At 36.8% G+C, this 19,986-nt stretch overlaps 3 protein-coding genes across 7 annotated transcripts in view; 2 read left to right on the plus strand and 1 right to left on the minus strand.

Annotated features, from left to right (window-relative positions):
* Positions 1-10,158, plus strand: part of palm3 (paralemmin 3) — a 46,262-nt gene extending 36,104 nt beyond the window's left edge. For 2 of the 3 annotated variants that reach the window (XM_089133803.1, XM_089133802.1), the window contains exons 4-8: positions 336-454; positions 2,939-3,044; positions 6,559-6,589; positions 7,489-7,548; positions 8,457-10,158. In XM_089133803.1, the coding sequence (XP_088989929.1) occupies positions 336-454; positions 2,939-3,044; positions 6,559-6,589; positions 7,489-7,548; positions 8,457-9,319 (1,179 nt within the window). In that variant the 3' untranslated portion in view covers positions 9,320-10,158. The remainder of the gene's footprint in view (positions 1-335; positions 455-2,938; positions 3,045-6,558; positions 6,590-7,488; positions 7,549-8,456) is intronic. The other variant, XM_089133804.1, reaches the window with a different exon arrangement.
* The window catches only part of LOC120473806 (phospholipid phosphatase-related protein type 5), a 156,891-nt gene that overhangs the window by 89,074 nt on the left and 47,831 nt on the right, over positions 1-19,986 (minus strand). The gene's annotated exons all lie outside the window — the stretch shown is intronic.
* Positions 11,127-19,321, plus strand: misp3 (MISP family member 3). Of its 2 annotated transcripts, none has more exons than XM_039663831.2 (4): positions 11,127-11,500; positions 12,983-15,365; positions 17,890-17,969; positions 19,110-19,321. In XM_039663831.2, the coding sequence occupies exons 2-4, from the start codon at positions 12,995-12,997 to the stop codon at positions 19,197-19,199; spliced, it is 2,541 nt and encodes an 846-aa protein (XP_039519765.2). In that variant the 5' UTR covers positions 11,127-11,500; positions 12,983-12,994; the 3' UTR covers positions 19,200-19,321. The 2 variants fall into 2 exon arrangements, with proteins under 2 accessions (XP_039519765.2, XP_039519764.2); XM_039663830.2 differs by having other exon boundaries at positions 11,133-11,594.

The following is a 19,986-nucleotide window of genomic DNA, read 5'->3' on the forward strand; positions in this document are numbered from 1 at the left end:
ACCCAAAAAATTAAAACAGTTGATGGCCCTATTGACTTAAATACTAGTCAATGGAGTCCATCAACTCTTTGGTTAACGGCATTCTTCAAAATATCTTCTTTTGTTCAGTAGAAGAAAGAAATTCATACATGTTAGGAACAACTTGAGGGTGAGTAAATGATGACAGTATTTTCATTTTTGGGTGAACTATCCCTTTAAGTGTAACCTTTGCATCTTGATTGTATTTATCCATTTTTGTGAAAACTGTGAACTGGTGATAAGAAATCATAAATAATGTAAAGGCGGGCGCATTAACTACCTCTCCTTCTGCCTCCTTTCCCCTGTTTCCCTCACAGAGGAAGTCCCTCAGAGACCAATGGCTGATGGAAGGACCTCCCACATCTCCTGACAGTACGGGTCCCCGGTCACCCCTCTGGGGCCATAAGACTCAGGAGATTGAGACGCACATTAACAAGTACGATTTTTTTTTTTTTTTTTTTTTAGATTTGATTTGCTCAATATGTTGTAGACATAAGAGTGTAAGAAAATATATTTTTCTGATTTATTTTTTTTTTCAAAATATATTTAATTTAAACTACAGTAGGGCTGTCAGTTAAACGCGTTATTAACGGCGTTAACGCAAACCCATTTTAACGACGTAAATTTTTTTATCGTGCGATTAACGGTCTTTTTGGCCTAGCAAACTTTGTAGTTTTCTTTCACATGCTTTTGCAACAGGACGCGGCATCCACGCGCTGCGCTATGAAACCCATTCATTTCGCGAGGACGTTTTGTTGCTTCGTTGACCAAAGCGCAAACGGATCTAGCTAGACCGGAAACAAAACAACAGGCACGCCGCGCACACTCGTTTGGGCTTGCGAGCCGGCCAAATAGTTGGTTAACGTTACGTTTTGAGTGGATGACGAGCGCGAAACGCCAAAATGGACGTCAATAAGATTCTGAATGGAAAGTTAACTTTTAAAAAGTTACCAAACGGTTCCATTGACAAGACCAAAGTGATCTATGTATTTTGTCGTTGTGAACTGAGCTATCATCATCCAGAACTGAGCAGCACGTCCGGTCTGAAATACTACTTGATGACGGCCAAGCACACACACATACACACACACACACACAGCTGATGCGACTTCTCCGCCCCCTCGTCAATATCAGGAGCTCGTCAATATTTCTTTCACGCTTTTATTGATGGACAGTTACATTGTGTGAGAGATTATTTGCTCCAAGTGAGAATTTTAGTGTGAATTTGAACACAGTATATGCCAATGTTGTTTTCAATAAAAAAAAAACATTTGCACAAAGCAAGCCGATCCACTTTTCCATGTTGATAAGAGCATTAAAATGAGAAAAAAAAAATAATACGATGAAAAGAAATCAAAAGACATTTAGAATAGAAAAAAATGTGTGATTAATTGTGATTAATCGCGAGTTACCTATGACATTAATGCGATTAATCGCGATTAAATATTTTAATCATTTGACAGCACTAATTTAAACCTTTATTTGCTAAAATAGGTTACGAAATGTACTTATTGTGGACAATATATAAATGCATTTAGAATGAAAAAAAATATATATATATATACAGTGTATAATATACTGTATATAGTAGTGGCCAAAAGTGATGTCCAGCCTAGAAAAATGATTCAAATATTATTAAAAACTAGATTTTATAAGAATGTTGCGCAGTCGTACTCGGAGTCAATTGTTTTATTTGTGATGACGCAGTGAAACTTGTCAAATTGTGTGGACATTATTTTTGGCCAGGCTGTCATACAAAGAAATTATGAACGCATGCAAAACCAAGAGAGAACCAACGAAATATTGATTATATACATATAATCATTGTTTGCTTTTTCCTATGATTAAAATGTTAAAATTAAAACCGCAGCTGTAGTTTGCCAAATAATTTTGTCAGACAAATCCTTTTAACCGAGTTTAGTGTTTTGTTCTTCCCCCATATTGAAAAAAATCTGAAATATTTTCCTCATATTTTGATTCTTTTATTAAAATTTTGAAACTGTCATAGAAACTCATGATTTTTTTTTTTAATGTGTATGTGTGGCATATATGCGTGGCATGGGCTTTGGGGCCAGTGTGTTGATATAAATTAAGTGGTATATGTGGGCATACCAAGACACATTCCTATCAACTGTATTGTTGACTTTTTGACTTTGAATAATGTATGAGATGAGTTACACAATGAAGTCAATACTTAAATACTCTGGGGTTTGTTCAAATCTCCTATCACACGTACAGACGTAAGAATGCTTCCTTTGCAAACAACACTAATTATTCCTGCCAAAGTACTGGTGCAACAAGCAGGTGATGTGTGTTATCCCCCAAAATATCTTTCTATTTATGCTTGTGTGTTTGATGTTCCTCCTTTGCACATCAGCATTTCTTTGCTTGGCTGAAGGAGATGGTGATTACTGTAATAAGCTGGCCGCTGAGATGTTCTTCTGTGTTGAAGAAGCAGGGCTTTAATTAGTCAGAGCAAAGTTTGGCAGTAATAAGCTGCTCACAGGTCTATAGGGAACACACTTCTATGGTGTGTAAACAGCCGTCTGAGGAGTGATTCGTTTAATGTGTGTATTTGTTACAATGCAGATTTATATAGCTATAAAGCACGCTGTGATTTCCAGAGTGAATAAATGAGGCCACGTGAGTGCAGGTTCACTTGCGCGCATTGTTTAGTCTGATAGTAAATCCTGAAAAACCCACGGTATATTTTGGGAGCCTACTGGGGAAGAAATTGTAGGTTCTTCAGTGAAATTGGAGCCAATCATGACTACTGTCAAGCTACACTTTAGGAAAAGTACCTTAATCTTAGCTACACTAAAAGCTATTCTCCAACATTACCTCTCCAATTACCTTGCAGAAGCCAAAAGTAGGTTCCCACCATATAAACCATGACTTACTGTACGTGTATGTGCATTAGATTACAGGTGACGTCCGAGCGGTTGGCAGAGGAAGAAATTAAACTGAAGAAACTCACAGAAGACGGTTCCACTGAACGTGGCACAGATGCTCAGACACAGCATAAGGTGAGACGCCACGTCTGACAGAAGGATCACCCCTCTTTCACCTCCTTTAGCATTTTTGGAACTATTTACACTACAATGTTCAAATGTTTGGGGTCAGTAAGATGTTTTGGTTTTATTTTTTATTTTAAGAAATGAATACTTTTATTCAGCAAGGATGTATTAAATTAATCAAAAGAGACAGTAAAGATGTATATAATGCAACAAAAGATTTCTTTTTTAAATAAATGCTGTTCTTTTGAACTGTTGAACTATTCATCAAAGGATCATGAAAAAAGTTTAACACAGAACAATGTTTTGTGTTGAACATTAATAATGATTAGAAATGGTTTTTGAGCGGCAAATCAGAATATTAGAATGATTTCTGAAGAAATGAATGATTTTGAAATATATTCAGATAGATTTTTTTTTCATTTTTTTTCTTTTTTAATACACGATACAAAATCCAAACAGAGTGCAAAAAAACAAAACGTAAAGTATACAATGATTAGTTGATATTGAGAAAAGATATACATATACAGACTGAGCATCACACATACAACATGAAACAAATGAGAACAATAATTGACAAAACGGAACAAAACAAGAAAGGAAGAGAAAAAGGATTTTTTTTGGATAGTTTACCATGAGGGTAGAGAGGGAAAGCTGATAGAAAATTATTGAATTATAATAATATTTTTATATATTTTTTTTAATATATTCTCTTAATCAAATAAATACAGCCTCGGTGAGCATAAGAGACTTGTTTCAAAAACTCTTACTGGCCCCAGACTTTTGAATGGTGGTGTAAGATAAGAAGGTTTTTGCAAGTTAACAACATAATCAAATAAATTAATATAAAATAAAATGGTTCTTCAAATCCTTAGTGCTTAAACATTAAAGTCAATACGCTTCATGTTCACAGTTTACTGTATGATACACCGCTCTCTGAAATCATTATGAGCTGCTTATAAGTAGCAGCAAGTCATTGCTGTTTTTTTTATTTTTACACTTGTTACCATCACAACAAACAGCCTTGTTATGGAGGTCAGCTGAACCGTAAGTAAACGCATTATTTTGACTTTAAAAACACACTGCAAGGCTGTTGAATATGTGTCTCTGACGGATTGCTGTAAGATTACAGCTTTTAGAACTGAATTAGAGCCGAGTCTTGGTCTTACAGTACTGTTTACTCAAGACCAATGAAGTCAAAGTGTCAGCATAAACGCACAGGAACGGAGGTCTTCATATTCTGTTGAGATTGACTTTACTGACACCCAGTCAATTAAAGGAGTAGTTCACTAAAAAAGAAAAAAAACTTTTGCTGATAATTTACTCACCCCCATGTCATCCAAGATGTCCATGTCATGCTTTCTTCAGTCGAAAAGAAATTAAGGTTTTTGATGAAAAAATTCCAGGATTTCTCTCCATATAATGGACTTCATTGGGAACCAAACGGTTCAAGGTCCAAAAGACAGTTTCACTGCAAACTCCAAACTGTTCAAAGGGCTTTAAACAATTCCAGATGATGAATAAGGGTGATATCAAGCGAAACGATCGCTCATTTACAAAAAAACAACAACAACGAAGTTTAAGTTTTATAAGCTCAAATAAGCTCAAATCGTGACTCTCCTCTTCGAACTTGTTTATCAAAATGAACAAATCTTTTTTCGTGTCATTTGACTCATTCAACGAACGAAATGAACGAACTGACTCGGAAAAAGATTCGCTCATTTTGATGAACGAGTTTGAACATGAGAGTCACAAACGCGCATCACAGTACAGAGCAAGGCGACCATTTGAGCTTATAAAACTTAAACTTTTTTTATTTTTAAATGGGCGATCGTTACCCTTGATAAGACCCTTATTCATCGTCTGGAATCGTTTAAAGCCCTTTGAACAGTTTGCACTGAAACTGTCTTTTGGACCTTGAACCGTTTGGTTCCCATTGAAGTCCATTATATGGAGAAAAATCCTGGAATGTTTTCATCAAAAACATTAATTTATTTTCGACTGAAGAAAGAATGACATGGATATCTTGGATGACATGGGGGTGAGTAAATTATCAGCAACATTTTTTTTAAAAATTGAACTACTCCTTTAAGTGTAAAAATAACAATAGTACATTTCAAAATTAAACTCATATTTCCCCTAATTTTAGTATGTTCCTCTGACCTTCTCAAAATGCTAATCCTTTATATTGTGTGAACTGGATAACACTTTATTTTCGATAGTCTACTTTAGACATTTTTCTAATTATTATAAGTTACTTTGCAACTACATGTCAGTCATTAGAGTAATAATAGACTGTCTGCTCTCTACTTACATTTTATTTTGATACTCCTCTAACATACATTCCACCCACTATAAGTAACTTTGCAACAACATGCCAAATTATTCTACTTACCCAAACCCAATAGTCTACCCTAATGAGTCAGTTGACATGTAGTTGCAAAGTTGCTTGGATATATTTAATAGTTAATAGAATGTCTAAAGTGGACCATCAAAATAGTGCAAACATGAACTGGAACAGTGTGTACAATAATTAATTTTTACATCTGAGAGACTCCAAATAAAAATTAAAGTTGGAATATTGCTTCTAATAATGAGAAAAAGAAAGAAAAGACATGATGAATCAAAGAAAAGTCATGCCGTATAATTTTTTTTTAGATTACAATTTTGTATTGATTACTGCATTTGAAAAATATAGTGTTGGTGTGACTCCACCTTGTGGCAACTGAAGCTGATGTGTCCGTCTGTTAATAAATGAAGCTGGCAACACAACCATAAATGAAAGATCTCCCCCAATTATGTAATCAGAGCGAATGAAAGAAAGTATTAGCGGTTATGAGCCAGTGAATGGGGAAAGCTGCACATGAATTAGATGATTGCTGATATTTATAATAGAGGAAGGGTGAGTTATAATATAATATAAGCACCCAAACCTGAAACTGGGTTACTAGTCTCAGGTGATTTTCAGTTCTTCTCATATTTCATATTACAATTGATTAATGTTCTGAACGTTCAGAATATGGTATTAAAATTACTCGAGTAAATTAAAAACGTCAGCTTCTAGTTATTCACCGTCAGGCATGATTCATTTATTCCATAGGCAAAAGTGTCCTATAACAAGGGGGTTACTGAGATAAAGTGAGTTGTGTTTATCTGGTCATATATAGGGCACATATAATAAATTTGCGTTTATAAGTATTTCTTTAAAAGCTTGATTTCTTTGTGTGCAAAACGTTTTAATGAGGAAAAATACTGAGTGTACCTTTAATAAGTGTTTTATGGTGTTTCTACAAATCCAATTGTAACCAGAGTGCTGCAGTATTTGGGAGACGGTTGGGTTATCGGTGTGCATGTGAATGAACTTCGATAGGAAACTTCTCCAGTCTCGAGCTGTTCCTCCCATAAATGTTCCATGGCCTTGAATCAAATATTAACCAGCAGAATGAGGTGGTTTAAACAGTTAAAGAGTGTGATGTGTCCTCTCTAAGGATGGCTGGTGACCCTTTCTCTCTTGTTTATCCAATAGGGCGAGACTATGGTGGAGCCAGTGGGAACAGGTGAGTGTGTGCCATCTGTCCACTCTCTGCGCTGCCGACCATCTGTGTATCTGTTGCAGTGAGCATCTAACTTTTCAGACCTGATTATTGATAACACAAAAAAGTATAATCCTTGATAAAACAGCAGCGGTGCTTTTGTTAAAATAATTCCTAGTTCATTAAATTAGTAAGTGTTTACAATACGGCTAATGATCAATTTGCTTCAATTTGCCAATGCTTTAGGGATCATCAACTAATGATGAATAACACTTTCACAGCATTTATAAAATATTATTATTATATAATTCTGGCAAATATGAATATATTTTGAACATTATAAAGGTATAAGTTAACACCGGTGGAGGAACCATGACTTTAACGATGAACAATGAATATTTAAAAAAAAAATTATTATTAAATACAATATTCTACTAGAGTTAGTTAGATTTTTTTTTTTTTTATTGATCAAAAGTGACAATATACTGTACATGTTTACATTTATTTGTGAAAAAAACAATGTTATAGCATATTAGATTGATTTCTGAAGGATCATGTGACGCTGAAGACTGGAGGAATCAAATTTTAAATATATTAAAGTTGAGTTATTTTAAATTTTAATAATATTTAACAACATTACTGTAAGTTTTACTGCATTTTTGATCAAATAAATGCTGCCTTGGTGAACACTTCTTTAGACCCCAAACGTTTGAACAGTAGTGTATATTTATAAATATAATTGTATTTATGTTATGGAATTGAACCTCATTGTAAAGTGTTAACAATCTTTTTTAGGCTTAATTAGTGCATTAAACCATTTAGATTTAAAATAAAATTTTGTAATGAAAACACTGAACATAAGAGCTCAGTTGCAAAGCATGATATTGAACAAATATCAATCATAAATGTTTCTAATTAAACAGCAGTTGCTGAGACGCTCCCTAATGGACCTATCGTGGAGAACGGAAAAGAGGAAAAGAGAGGTATAAAATATCAGTTCTTCTTATATATTATTTATATACTGTTCTATGGCGCTTTTCCATCACCAGTACCAGCTCGACTCGACTCGCTTTTCGCTCCGTTTTTCATTGCAGACAGTATCGCCACAAATAGTACCTGGTCGTCATAGCGACGCCTTTTGTTCCTCGTTGCCCTATCAAGCTCTCGCTGGATCCACTCTCCGGCAACCAAACAAAGCAAAGTCTGCTCCCCCTCGTTTGACCGCGGCATATTCTTCCGAGTTGCCATAATAATAATAATAGTAGTAAGTTTAGTAACTATCTCTGGCCAAACTACGTATTTCAAAATGGCGGGGTTATTCTTGATACTCCATATGACGCGTGCAATGATGAACCAGTGAATGGTGACGATTTTCTCTGACCAATCAGCAGTCGGCATCGCGGGTGGCGATTAAAAAAAAAGTACCCAAAAAGCAGGTACAGGTACAACTTTTACACAGTGGAAAACCAAACAAAGCCGAGTCGAGTCGAGCAAGTACTGTGTAGTGGAAAAGCGGCATTAGTCACCTGGTAAAGACTTTGGTAACTTTCCAATCATACAGTATGTGCTGAGATCATCATTTGGTTTGTAGCGGAGGGCTGAATACTTATTTTTCTTAGCGATAAAACTTATCTTTGTTTTCTGGCAGGTGATAAAATAGGTGAAAACAATCCTTAGATCAACAATCCACTTTTTGATAAGAGCATTAAAATGAGAAAAAAGAATGTGACAAAAACAAAATCAAGAATAGATAAAAATGTGTGATTAATTGCGATTAATCGCAAGTTAACTATGACATTAATGCGATTAATCACGATTAAATATTTTAATCGTTTGACAGCACTAGTCAAAACCTATTATTTTATATTCATACGGTTGGTTTTTGTTGCAGATAATTCTGTGCATGTGGAGATCCACGACGTGGAGGAAGCAGAACCGCTCACTGATGCAAACACAGAAGCTGTCACAACTTCAGCTATTATTAACGGAAACGAGGAAGAAGAAACCTCACACAATACTCCAGGACAGGACGAACCTGCTAACGCTTCTGCTAACGGCTTCGCCAACCACCCTGCAGAAGAAACAGGTGCTGGAGGAATAACCATGACCTTCCTTGGCTTCAAGGAGGTGGAGCCCGGACATGGAGTCGATGAGGACGATGATGGTGGAGCAATTATTCGAGCAGAAAGAGTCATCATTACAGACGAAGGAGAGGAAATCCCAGAGGAAGATGACAGCATGGCTCAAGAACCAACTACCGATGCTAAAAATGAAGACCCATCTGGAAGCACAGAAGCAACGTGTGCTGAAGAAGAGAGAGAGCATGATCTGGAAGCGTCTGAAGTGACTGAAGATACTCCTGCTAAGGAAATAGACGTGGTAGTGGTAGACGAAGGGCAAATAGAGGAACATCTCCCAGACTCCAATGAAACGCAACCCCAAAATGTGACAGTAGATAGCCCTATAGAGGCTTCCACAACAGAACCTTCTCCAACAATCACACCCAAAGTCGAAACAAACGCAACAGAATCCCAAACCCCAAAAGACGAGGTGTCCGTGCCCGCCTCACGCATCTCGCTCGGCCAATTTCAGGAGGTTCCGCTGGATGAGTCCAACACAGAGAAGCAGCGTGCCGAACAAGAACCTCTGCTGATCTCCAAAGCAGCGGCCAGGCTGGATACCAGCGCCACCAATCCAGCAGAGGACGCGGGAGCACCAAAGCGGAAAAACTGCCAGTGTTGTTCAATCATGTGAACGGTCTGTTGACATTAGACATTATTTTTATTTCTTTTCCATCTTGACTGTTACTCAAGACGTTCATAATTTGATCTTCAGCAGTTCACTTGCGGCGTCAAAGGACATACTGAAGAACACCTTCAATGTAAAGACTGGCCATATCGGATGCCCATAATTCCTATCAATGTAAAAAGAAGCTTTGTAAAGTGCATTGGCTTGCAGGAAAGGACTGCAATAGGCGTCAGTGTGCATGTTGTTGTTGTTAATGCGTCACCATTGGTTGCATTCCCAGCCTCTGGTGTCTGATTAGTGATTATGATCCTGTTTTTATGTCTGGCGACTCTAGAGCGTTGGCTGCCGACCCACAGAGGCCTTTGACGGTTTTAACACTACCACATATTTTGTTGTTATCGGTGCCGTGGGAATCAACCCACAGCGGCAATTAACACTTCTCTACTTTCAATAGTTGTTGCATAATCTATTATAAACAATTTGTGTGCCTTATGAATCAAAACAAAAGAGACGGAATGGTTACCTGTGATTTTATACATGCTGTAACATCTGATGTGAATTGAGTTTCAATTTGACTTCGTTTATTGTTACATTGTCTTCAACTGGCTGACAAGTGTTTTTAGACATTAAACGGATAGTTTATCCTGCACTGAAAATCATTTTATGTTGTTCCAAAACTCCTTGAGTTTTTCTTTTGCAAGAAACAAGATATTTTGAGGAGTGTTTGTCTGTACGGAGATAGGCAATAGATTCCAAAACAACTTTATTTTACAAAAAAAGATATTTTTGTCTTGCAGAAGAAGGTTTAGAACAACATGACGGTGAATAAATGATGAAAGAATTAACTTTTTTGTTGTTGAGTGAACTATCACTTTAATGTGACCCTGCGAAGAGTACTATTTCTGAACAGTGTATAGTATATGGCGTAAATCGCTGTAGCAATCTGTTTAAGGTGAATTCTCCAACTAACATTTCTGTCGTCTTTTTTAACGGTTGTTTAAATTGTGCGTTACAGAGATTCAAGTTTCATACCATAATATGTAATCAATATTACTCAAAGCTTTCAGTCGGATTCAGGAACATCATTTCTTTCAGCATGGAAAGTTTGATGTAAATTCTCAGTGCCTGTATGTATAGTATATTCAAAGAGCTGAATAAGAAGCGGTGAGAATTTTGTATAGAAAGTTTACATTGGAAGAATAAATAAAATGATGAAATTTAAAATCTAAGGCTTTCTTTTTTCTTTATATTAAAATAGTTTAGGCAGCATACACTGTAAAATAATATTGTTGGTTTTACTTTAAAAAAATAAGTAACCTGGTTGCCTTAAAATTTTAAGTTGATTCAAATGGAAAAGTGAGCTAATACAATGAAGGAGATTGATTTAATCAACAAAAACTCAAAATAATATGTTATCTGAACTAAATAAATCATTTAAGTTGATTTGACAAAAGAAAAAATGCTTGAAAATATTTTTTTACAGTGTACTGTCAATGTAAATATAAAACTCAAAAATATAAAAAGATAATGACTTTAAAATGCAATGGCAATAATCCTTTCATCAGTAAACATGAAAAAAGAATAGTGTATTCTGTTACAGTCTTTAAATATAGAATACATTGAACGTTTTTCATATTTATATTGAACTCTAACTTATATTGCTACATTGATAACACTTTACAATAAGCTTTCAATTCATCAACATGAGCAAATGTGTTCTAACAATGAACAAGCAACAATGCTTTAATATGCTATCGTTCATTTTAATCAATATCCTTGAATAATACATGAACTAATGTTAATTTAAGCAGATTGAAATTAAAATTTATTTATGTAAAAATGTTTTAATTGTTAACTCATGATACCCAATGCTAACAAACTGAACCGAATTGTAAAATATTACAGCTACATTTAGATCTTGCAGTATTAAAGTTAGAAAGAGAATAGAAAGAGATCCCATGCTTTCACTGTTCAAACTCGTGAGAGCTTTGAGGGCTGTTTGGATTAGTGATGCAAGGCCTGTGGTTTACTCAGCAGCTTTAGTGTACTGTGGAAGTAGGAGAGAAAAGAACTGCACAGATTTTAACCTTGATTGCTAAGCAGGGGGTGGAGGTACATAGAGAGAGAGAGAGAGAGTAAAAGAGAGAAGAAAACCAGGGAAAGAAAGGAGGAGAAGAGAGTAAGAAGGTGAGAGGCGCAGATTTCACAAGGCTCACTTCAGTTTTTTTGTCTTTCAGCTGACCTTTGTCTTCTTCCATCTTTTATTTCATCTCATCAGCTGGTAGGCCTGTTTTCCTATTTCATCTTATTGTTTTATGTGTAAGAATGGGTTGTGAAATCCAAATAGCTCTTTAACTGATTTTTATACTTTGTGTTGCACGACAATGTCAGGAATTTCAATCTGGGATTAATTAATTTAGTATCTTGTTTTATATATTAAAATCTAACATATCTTTGTTAGACTTATCCACATTTAATGACAGCTATTCATATGATTGTTTGCTGGAGATTTGTGGATGTTAACTCTAGTTTTCAGTACAGCTAAAAATAGAAGTGTGCTATTAGGTTGTTTATATACAATATTTATATTTTTTTACTAGATTGAAATTCAATCATGACCTTTGTTAAGTATTATGTGTGGTATAAGGACACTAACAATACCTCTCCATTATTGTATTATTCCTGAATCAGAATTTCCATGTTGTTTTGTTACTCGTGTCCACAGTATAATCTGATTAAATGGTATTAATCTGCTCCTTATGTAATTAGCATTATGCTGACACATCTTTAAACCCTTGTGTTTGTTTCCAGTACAATGCAATACAGAGTCCAAATATTATATTGTGGATAATCCACTCGTTGTCAACAAAAAAATTATAACCTTGCTCGCATAGAGATCGGATTTTGCATTTAAGTAAATATGATTCTCAGAAGACCTGGTTAAATTTTGACTTTCCAAAGAATAGAGAGAAATTTCATTGACTGTGAAGGTCAAAAATATCCTTGCACACTGTTTAATGGTCTTCCCATTTGAATAATTTTGTTAATCATTCTCAATTGCATGTGCTAATATGCTGTACATCAATGTGCAGGACAATGACACTATAGAAAATAAAACAATGGTTACAAAAAGAAATGCTTAGTGTACAGACTGGTACAAAGAAAAACAAATAACATGAAAACTTAAAATAAATATTGCAAGTATTGTTTCAGGTGACCTATATCAAGGTGAACTTAATAGGCAAGGACACTAATCTGACTTCAGGCATGGGCATTAAAGAATAAATGACCTAATTAATTGAATTTAAGACTGACAGAGGTCAAAGGTTTGTGAAGCAAGAATACAAAAGCAAGTGAAAAGGGTAATGCACTTTGCACTATAACTTCCATTTATTGTGAGCTCTCCTGAGTTACTGGGATTGAAACATAAGCCTATTGTTTCCTAAATCAGCAACAACAACAACAAAAAACAACAACTAAGTGTTACCCATATAAAGGAAAGAACTTCAAGGGTCTCACCTTTATGCAATAATAAAAAAAAAAAACAGGGTGAGAAAAGCAGTAAGGGAAACTTGGGAAGAAAGAGACAACGTTGTTACTAAAGGAAGCCCTTCTCTGGCTTGTCATTCTGTGATTGAATAAAAACATTTTGCCATTTATTTCAAACAGATCTAGAGCAAAATGGAAACAGACTCTGTGACTTGCCCTCAGAAATCTGAATCCCAAGATGAATGCAGTAGTGAAGAAATAGAAATAGCAGAAATAGCAGAAACATCTCAAGATGTGGAAACAACAATAATAGAAGATCATACGACGCAAAATAAAGACACAGCCACAGACCTGCAAGAGATGAACAAGGACACTGAAGCTATAAGTGGGTTAGAAAGAACGGAAATGCCTGACAGCAGTTTCCAGCCTCAACCTCACAGTCATCCCACCTCCTCACCAGCTGATGGCGCCATTGAGCCAACGGTGGAAGACTTGTGCAGTACAGTTGAAAATGACTTTGATGGTGACCAGTGTCCACCAGTGCCAGAACTGGAAGAAGATATCCAACCAGAGAGAAATGAGTGTCAAGCCACAGAGATTCAAGATGAAGTGACAGAAAACACTGAAAGCAGTGAAGATGTTCAGACATCTCTGCAAGACATCGAGGGTGAAGAACCTGTTAGCATGACACAGGCAGACAAAAGCACTGACTCACCACAAATGCCAAACGTGACCAAAGAAGAAGAGGGACATGAGCTTGAGTCACATGGTGACTCCGACTCAATTGTGTTCCTATCAGAGAACAGTGAAGATCTAAATATAGACTCTAAACCCTTGGACTTCCCCAGCACCAGAGAGCAGTGGGTGAGACGGGACAGTCGTTGTGATGAACCACCAAACCTGACATATTCCAAAAGATCGTCAAAAACGAATCTTACCGAAACCGAACCTTCATTAAGCATCCAAAGTGTATCCATAACTGAATCTGGGGTTAGTGCAGAGAATGTCCAGCAGGGGGAGCTTGAGGTAAACAACCCAAGTGATATAAAGGAGCATGAGTTACAACAGGTGTGTGCTGCTGCTCCGCCCCTAGAAACAGTTGCAGGCGAGCCAGCCAATCCAGAGAAAGGTAACTCTGCCTCTATCTCTACGGAAGTAAAAGAGCCATTGATAATGCCACACGGGAGGAGGGACAGTGAAAGGGAGGAGAGAGAGGATAGAGAAGAGCGAAGGCTAACAGTGCGTTTCACAGAAACAGGTGAGACCGGAGGAAAGCAGCTGGGGGAGGTTAAAGATCAAAGACAAGAACGGGAAAACAAAGGACAGAGAGCGGAGTCCCAGTCAAGCACAAAGCCTCGTCTGGGAGAAGGGAAAGTCAACAGAATGCAGGTGGATCATTTTGATGACAGCCAGAGCGATAGCGGTGTGTCAGCAGATTTCTCCCCCAACAGCACGACAGATATCTCGGAGGGCCTAGTCAACGCCGAGCCTCCTCAGCCCTGTGAATCTCCACCTAACGAAACTCCCATTGAGAGGGAGATCCGTTTGACTATGAAGAGAGAGCAGAGTCTACGGCGTTCTCGAGGACTGTGTGACACAACTGACAGGAATAATGAGTTTGTGGAAATTCCATTGAGGAGACCTATTCTATCTCAGGACCTCCAGGTAAGACCCAACCCAAACCTCGGCAAGGACCGGCAGTTTGCTGGAAAGAAGATGCAGAAGGAAATCAACGCGGAGACTGAGAGGGAGAAGGTTCTGGTTGAACTGGGCAGACTACCTGGCTTCTATGACAAGGGAACAGAGGTACAGCTTCAAGAAAAAAAGCTGCTCTTTGAGTCATTCCAAGAGCAGAAGGAATCGGTGGCAGCCGTTAACAGGAGATCTCCACCAAACTCCTCTAACGTAGAGTCTGCTGCTGGGATACAGGAAGTCGATTCTGCTGTTAGACAACGCCTAATGCAATTCTCTCAAAACTCTCCCACCCCACCGGCCATGGCCAAGTATGGAGGCAACAACGGCATCCCGCCTGCTGCTCGAGGACCTGGTCTGACTGAGGGAATCACAGGCCAGATAATCATAATAGAGGCCAACTCTATTCCTACAACCGTGGGAGGACCAAACGGGGGTTATAAGACATCCTCATGGACAGATGGGGGATCTGTAAAAGTGATAAATCCAGTGGGTGTGAGGGCTACTTCTGCAGAGCCTGTTAATGCAAGACAAATACCACATTTTGAAGAGTCTGAAGACTCAATTACAGTAAAGGAGAACCCTTTCTTCAAGCTCCGCTCCTCTATGACTCTGCAGCCCCAGGTGGAGCTGGACATTAAGGAGGCAAAAGAAAGGGAATTAGAACTACAGAGACAGAGAAACTGTCTTTATGGGGGAGCATCTATGGATCTGGAAGAAGGAAGGGGAACAATAATGGATTTGAGGACAGAAAGTGGAGTGAAAGATGGAAAGGGATCCTCTAACAAAGAGATTCTCAGTTCTCCACCTCCACAGACAAATTTGACTCCAACAGGCCGCCAATCAGAGATATTCACCGCCACTACATCAGGTGAGTCATTCTATAGCAGCATGTGAAAATTCACAGAGTCAAAACTTAGCATTCATTCAACATGCATTTGAATAGATTATGCATTCCTGAGAATTAATGAAGTCTGCATTGCTAACACTACTATAATATCTGCCAAGGACACAAATCCTATAAAACTCATTTGTAAGCCATACACTCACATTTACACATATTTCAATCAAAGCAAATTATGTAGCATTGAAAATATACATTTTATCATTCCATGAATTTGGTGTAAATTGAACACCTGATCTTTGCATTGATAGCACCATGCTCTACTGTTTTTGGGAGCCTACAGGAGAGGATATAGAGATGCACTGTAAAAAAAATATTTTCAAGATTTGTTATTACAGCATTTTTCTTTTGTCGAATCAACTTAAATGATTTATTTAGTTCAGATAACATATTATTTTGAGTTTTTGATGATTACATCAATCTCCTTCATTGTATTAGCTCACTTTTTCCATTTAAATCAACTTAAAATTTTAAGGCAACCAGGTTACTTATTTTTTTAAGTTAAACCAACAATATTATTTTACAGTGTGATGTATATCCTTCGGATGAGACGTTAAACCGAGGCCCTGACTCTCTGTGGTCAAAAAAAAAAAATCCCAGGATGTCTTTCGAAAGAGTAGGGGTGTAACCCCGGCATCCTGGCCATACTATACTTTTTGAAGGCCAGGCCATTTGGCAGACAAATCTATCCAGAGCGATTTACATTGCATTCAAGATAAACATTTTATCAGTTGGGCATTGCTTGAGAAATTAAACCATGATCTTAGCATTGCTAGCACCAAGTTCTACTGTTTGAGCAATACAGCACAATCTAATAGCAGCAAAACCACTAAAACTTGACACTTGTGAACTATTAGTTAACAGTAAGACTTGTAAAGCTTCTCTGTGGTGTAGAAGCTTCAGTTACATAGACATTTCAATTTGACTGGAAGTTGGGATAGTTTGTGCCTCGCCATGGCAGCCAACAAACAAACAGCCAAAATGCTAATGTGGGGTTATGTCACTAGTACCAACTTAAGCCGGATATTGAAATTTCTGAGTCAGTCAAATGTGCTGAACTGAACAAAGTATGGATAAGAGTACTGTGATCTGGACAGGTGAGGTGAGGTGAGGTTTGCATGTCCAATACACAAACTACGATTGTGCCTTGAGTTTATCTTTTACTACTGTACAAGTCTGCAGAAATGCCTGCTAGACTTGCACGCAAAATTTATGCTGACAATTAATGACACATTTAGTACTAAAATAAGGGGAAGTAAAATCTCTTTTCCAGTAAATTTCAAGGTTTTTCTTTCAATTTCTACTTTTTCTTTAGTGTCTGCCTTATTGTTATAAAAATAAACTAACAAAAAACATTTCCCTTGTTTTTAAAAACATTTTACTCAGAAAAGCTTTCTTCTTCACAATTATTTTGCATGATAACATGATTTCTGCCAAAATGCCATTGCCAAAATACAGATCTACTGTAAAATCATAATAAATGTGGGACCTTCTAATCTCCTTCCGTCATTTCATATTCGTTCTATACTGACGGTGTCTAATATCAATTTACCACAGCTCTACAGTAATATCAAAAATTTTAGCAACTGTGGTAATTTTGCAGTAACTGTGGTAAATGTGGTGCATTTGTGTAAGAGCAGCTAACAGTCATAGACCAATATTGCCGATGTCATACCTTTTTACAAGCAAAACCAAGTACTGTATGTCATTTGTATTGTGATGCAACACAAGTAAAACTGTAGCTCAGTTGGATATATTGGAATATGTTAATGAAACTAATCTCTACAGATATGGCTACCTCTAAGAAGCAAGACCACTGCTACTGATCTTTTAAAGGGGTGATGAACTGAGAAATCAAATTTTGACATCTAAGAGGTCATCATATTATAAGGATATCCTGTAAGTTTCAGAACTGAAAAGGTCCTTGTTAGTTCAATAAAAGCTTTTATTGACACAAGGCTCAGCAAACGACTCATTTTTCAAAGTGACGTCAAAGAGGATAAAACACCACCCCCGCAGAAACCAGCAGGCCGGTTTAGCCCCGCCCACCGAATCGCGCATTACACTCATAGCTAAATAACATAGGCCTACCTCGTGATGACAAACCAGATCGAGAGTGAAACTCATTATAATGTACAAAACTGTTATCCACACACAGCAGAGGGTGTAAAAGTAGGGCCTATTATATTAATTTTGATGTTTTTGAATGCAAAAACCAAGCGAACGTCATAAGTTGACCTCAGACAACAATATAAAAAAGCCAGTTCATGACCCCTTTAATCTTTTGCACTTCATAGCGTGAAATTATCAGCATAATTCCCATTCTTCAATTTGTTACTAATATTCTAAATATGGATTATAGTTCAAATTAAGGAGTAATTTTCCACTGCTACTTTATTGTCTTCTTATCCAGTGATCATATGTGGATAGTGGATATGACCATGTTGTACATTCCCTGAATTAAACATTTGTCTCCTGCTTTATCTACTAGTGCGACAATCCACCGGAAAACTGGACCTAACATGGCCCCCACCCCAAGCTGATGAAGAACCAAGACAACAGGTGTCAGAGGTAAAGGATTTTTTCTTTGAATCTTTTAAAAGTGGCATAGTTTGTGTTTTACGTGAATAAATGTGTATATCACTGGTGTTGGTGACGTTGTGGCTAAAGATTTGGGCTGGTAACCCTAAAGTTGAGGTTCAGACCACAAATTGGGCAGATATTTGATCATTAAACCGGCTACGAACACTATTCAACCTTTCAATAGGTAATCAGAGAGTATCAAAGTTTCAGTAACACTCCCTGTGCAAACACACCCAAACACTAAATGTGATGATAATGAACTATTGGCTTATCGCCCTTCAGATAATGATGGCAGAGAGAGCAGAGTTCAAGCTTAATTAAGAATCAAGATCAGATCTTGACTGTCATTATTATGTCACTTTATCCTTCTCCACAGCCAGGAAAGTATAACGTAACAGAAACGCATTTAAAACTGATTGGTGCTGCCAAGTTTACATTGCCTTTGCATTTATCTAAAAACCAAGGCTTTTTATCAGCTGATCTCAGCTCTCATTTGCTTGAAGAAAGAGTGCATATCTTTATAAATGAGCATGTGCTGCTCCCGTGTTTGTTATTTTAAACAATTTAAAAAGAAATAATTCTCTTTTCAATAGAACAAGTGAAGGCTGACCAGGTCAAGCTCCAGAAAAGAAAAAGCAATCCAAAGTTGTGCTTTTATATTATGTGATATATCAGATAAAAATGAAAAAATATTATTCAGTGAAATATATTCACTTCTCAAATCTAATTTCTTAAACTTGAATATGCACCATGAATGCATAGGCAAAATGTCAAGATGGGTTTAAAACAAACAACACAAGAGTCAATGATGACAACATTTCAATCTTTGACCAAATTCTTTTTATGCTATACGTGCTGCACGAAGTTAGATGGGTACCTGGGTCAACATATTTTGTTGCCCCAAGAACCTTCCTGTCCTAAAATTCAGTCCTTAGTTATCCCTAAAATCAGAGGGAAATGATGAATGTACCCTAGTTGTAAGCCTAAACTTGACATAAACTGTAAACTTGTCCCTCAAATCTTGTTGTTCAAGGATCAACAAAGATGTTATTCCAGGAACATGTTGTAGATAGTCTTCAAATTCAAATGCACTCACTAATGTTGTTATTAATATTCTGATAAATACAGAAAACGCAAAAGATCCCAAGGCAGCGAAACCCGTTACTTGAACGCTGGGAGTCAGGGACGGTGAACGGCCATGTGGAGGACAACAACTGAGACTGAACGCCAACTACAGAACCCATAAAGAATATATATTCAAAATAAAGCATATGAACAAATCAGTTTCCCCATAAAATGTAAAGCAGTGGCACGTGCCATTTTGGGTGGATGGAGAGAATTACTTGCCTCAAAAAGACACTGCGAGTTGGATATCCAAAATAACAATCTACAAAACGCATCATGTAAATAACTGATGGTGTTAATGTTAGGAATGATTGGCTCAAATGATTTCAGTGTAATAATTGTCATTTTCAAATGTAAATTTCAGCTTTACAGTACAATTTATATTATAATCAATTAACATAGCTGCTCATCTCATAGTAACAAGACAGCCTAAGAGACTGGATTATATAAAAAAAATATATATTTTAATAAAGATTATTGCATAGATATTTCATTACTCATTAAACTAAATGGGAAATGGCTTTACTGATGTATATGTAAACATTAATAAAAAAAATAATTTAAAAAAAGTGTTTCAGATTTTTAAAAGTTTTTTTTTTTTTTATGAATGTACTGTATATATGAACTCAAATTGCTGATTGTGACTCATCACTAATCTGGAGGTTTGGGAGTCCGAAACCAGATCACAGACTTCACAATAGGCACAATGACCAGGATGTAAAGCTTACGTCGTATCTATGGCTTTGATTTCAATATAACAATTAAAGAGGGTGTCGTTCTCGCATTCCTTTCAGCTTCCATGCAAAAACCCTTTAATGACATCACAGTCCATTCTAACCTCCCCAGCCCGTGCTGTGAGGGATGAATACACAACTGCGTG

This window comes from Pimephales promelas, chromosome 8 (assembly GCF_988280905.1).
Source record: "Pimephales promelas chromosome 8, fPimPro1.hap1.1, whole genome shotgun sequence".
Classification (NCBI taxonomy): Eukaryota; Metazoa; Chordata; class Actinopteri; order Cypriniformes; family Leuciscidae; genus Pimephales; species Pimephales promelas.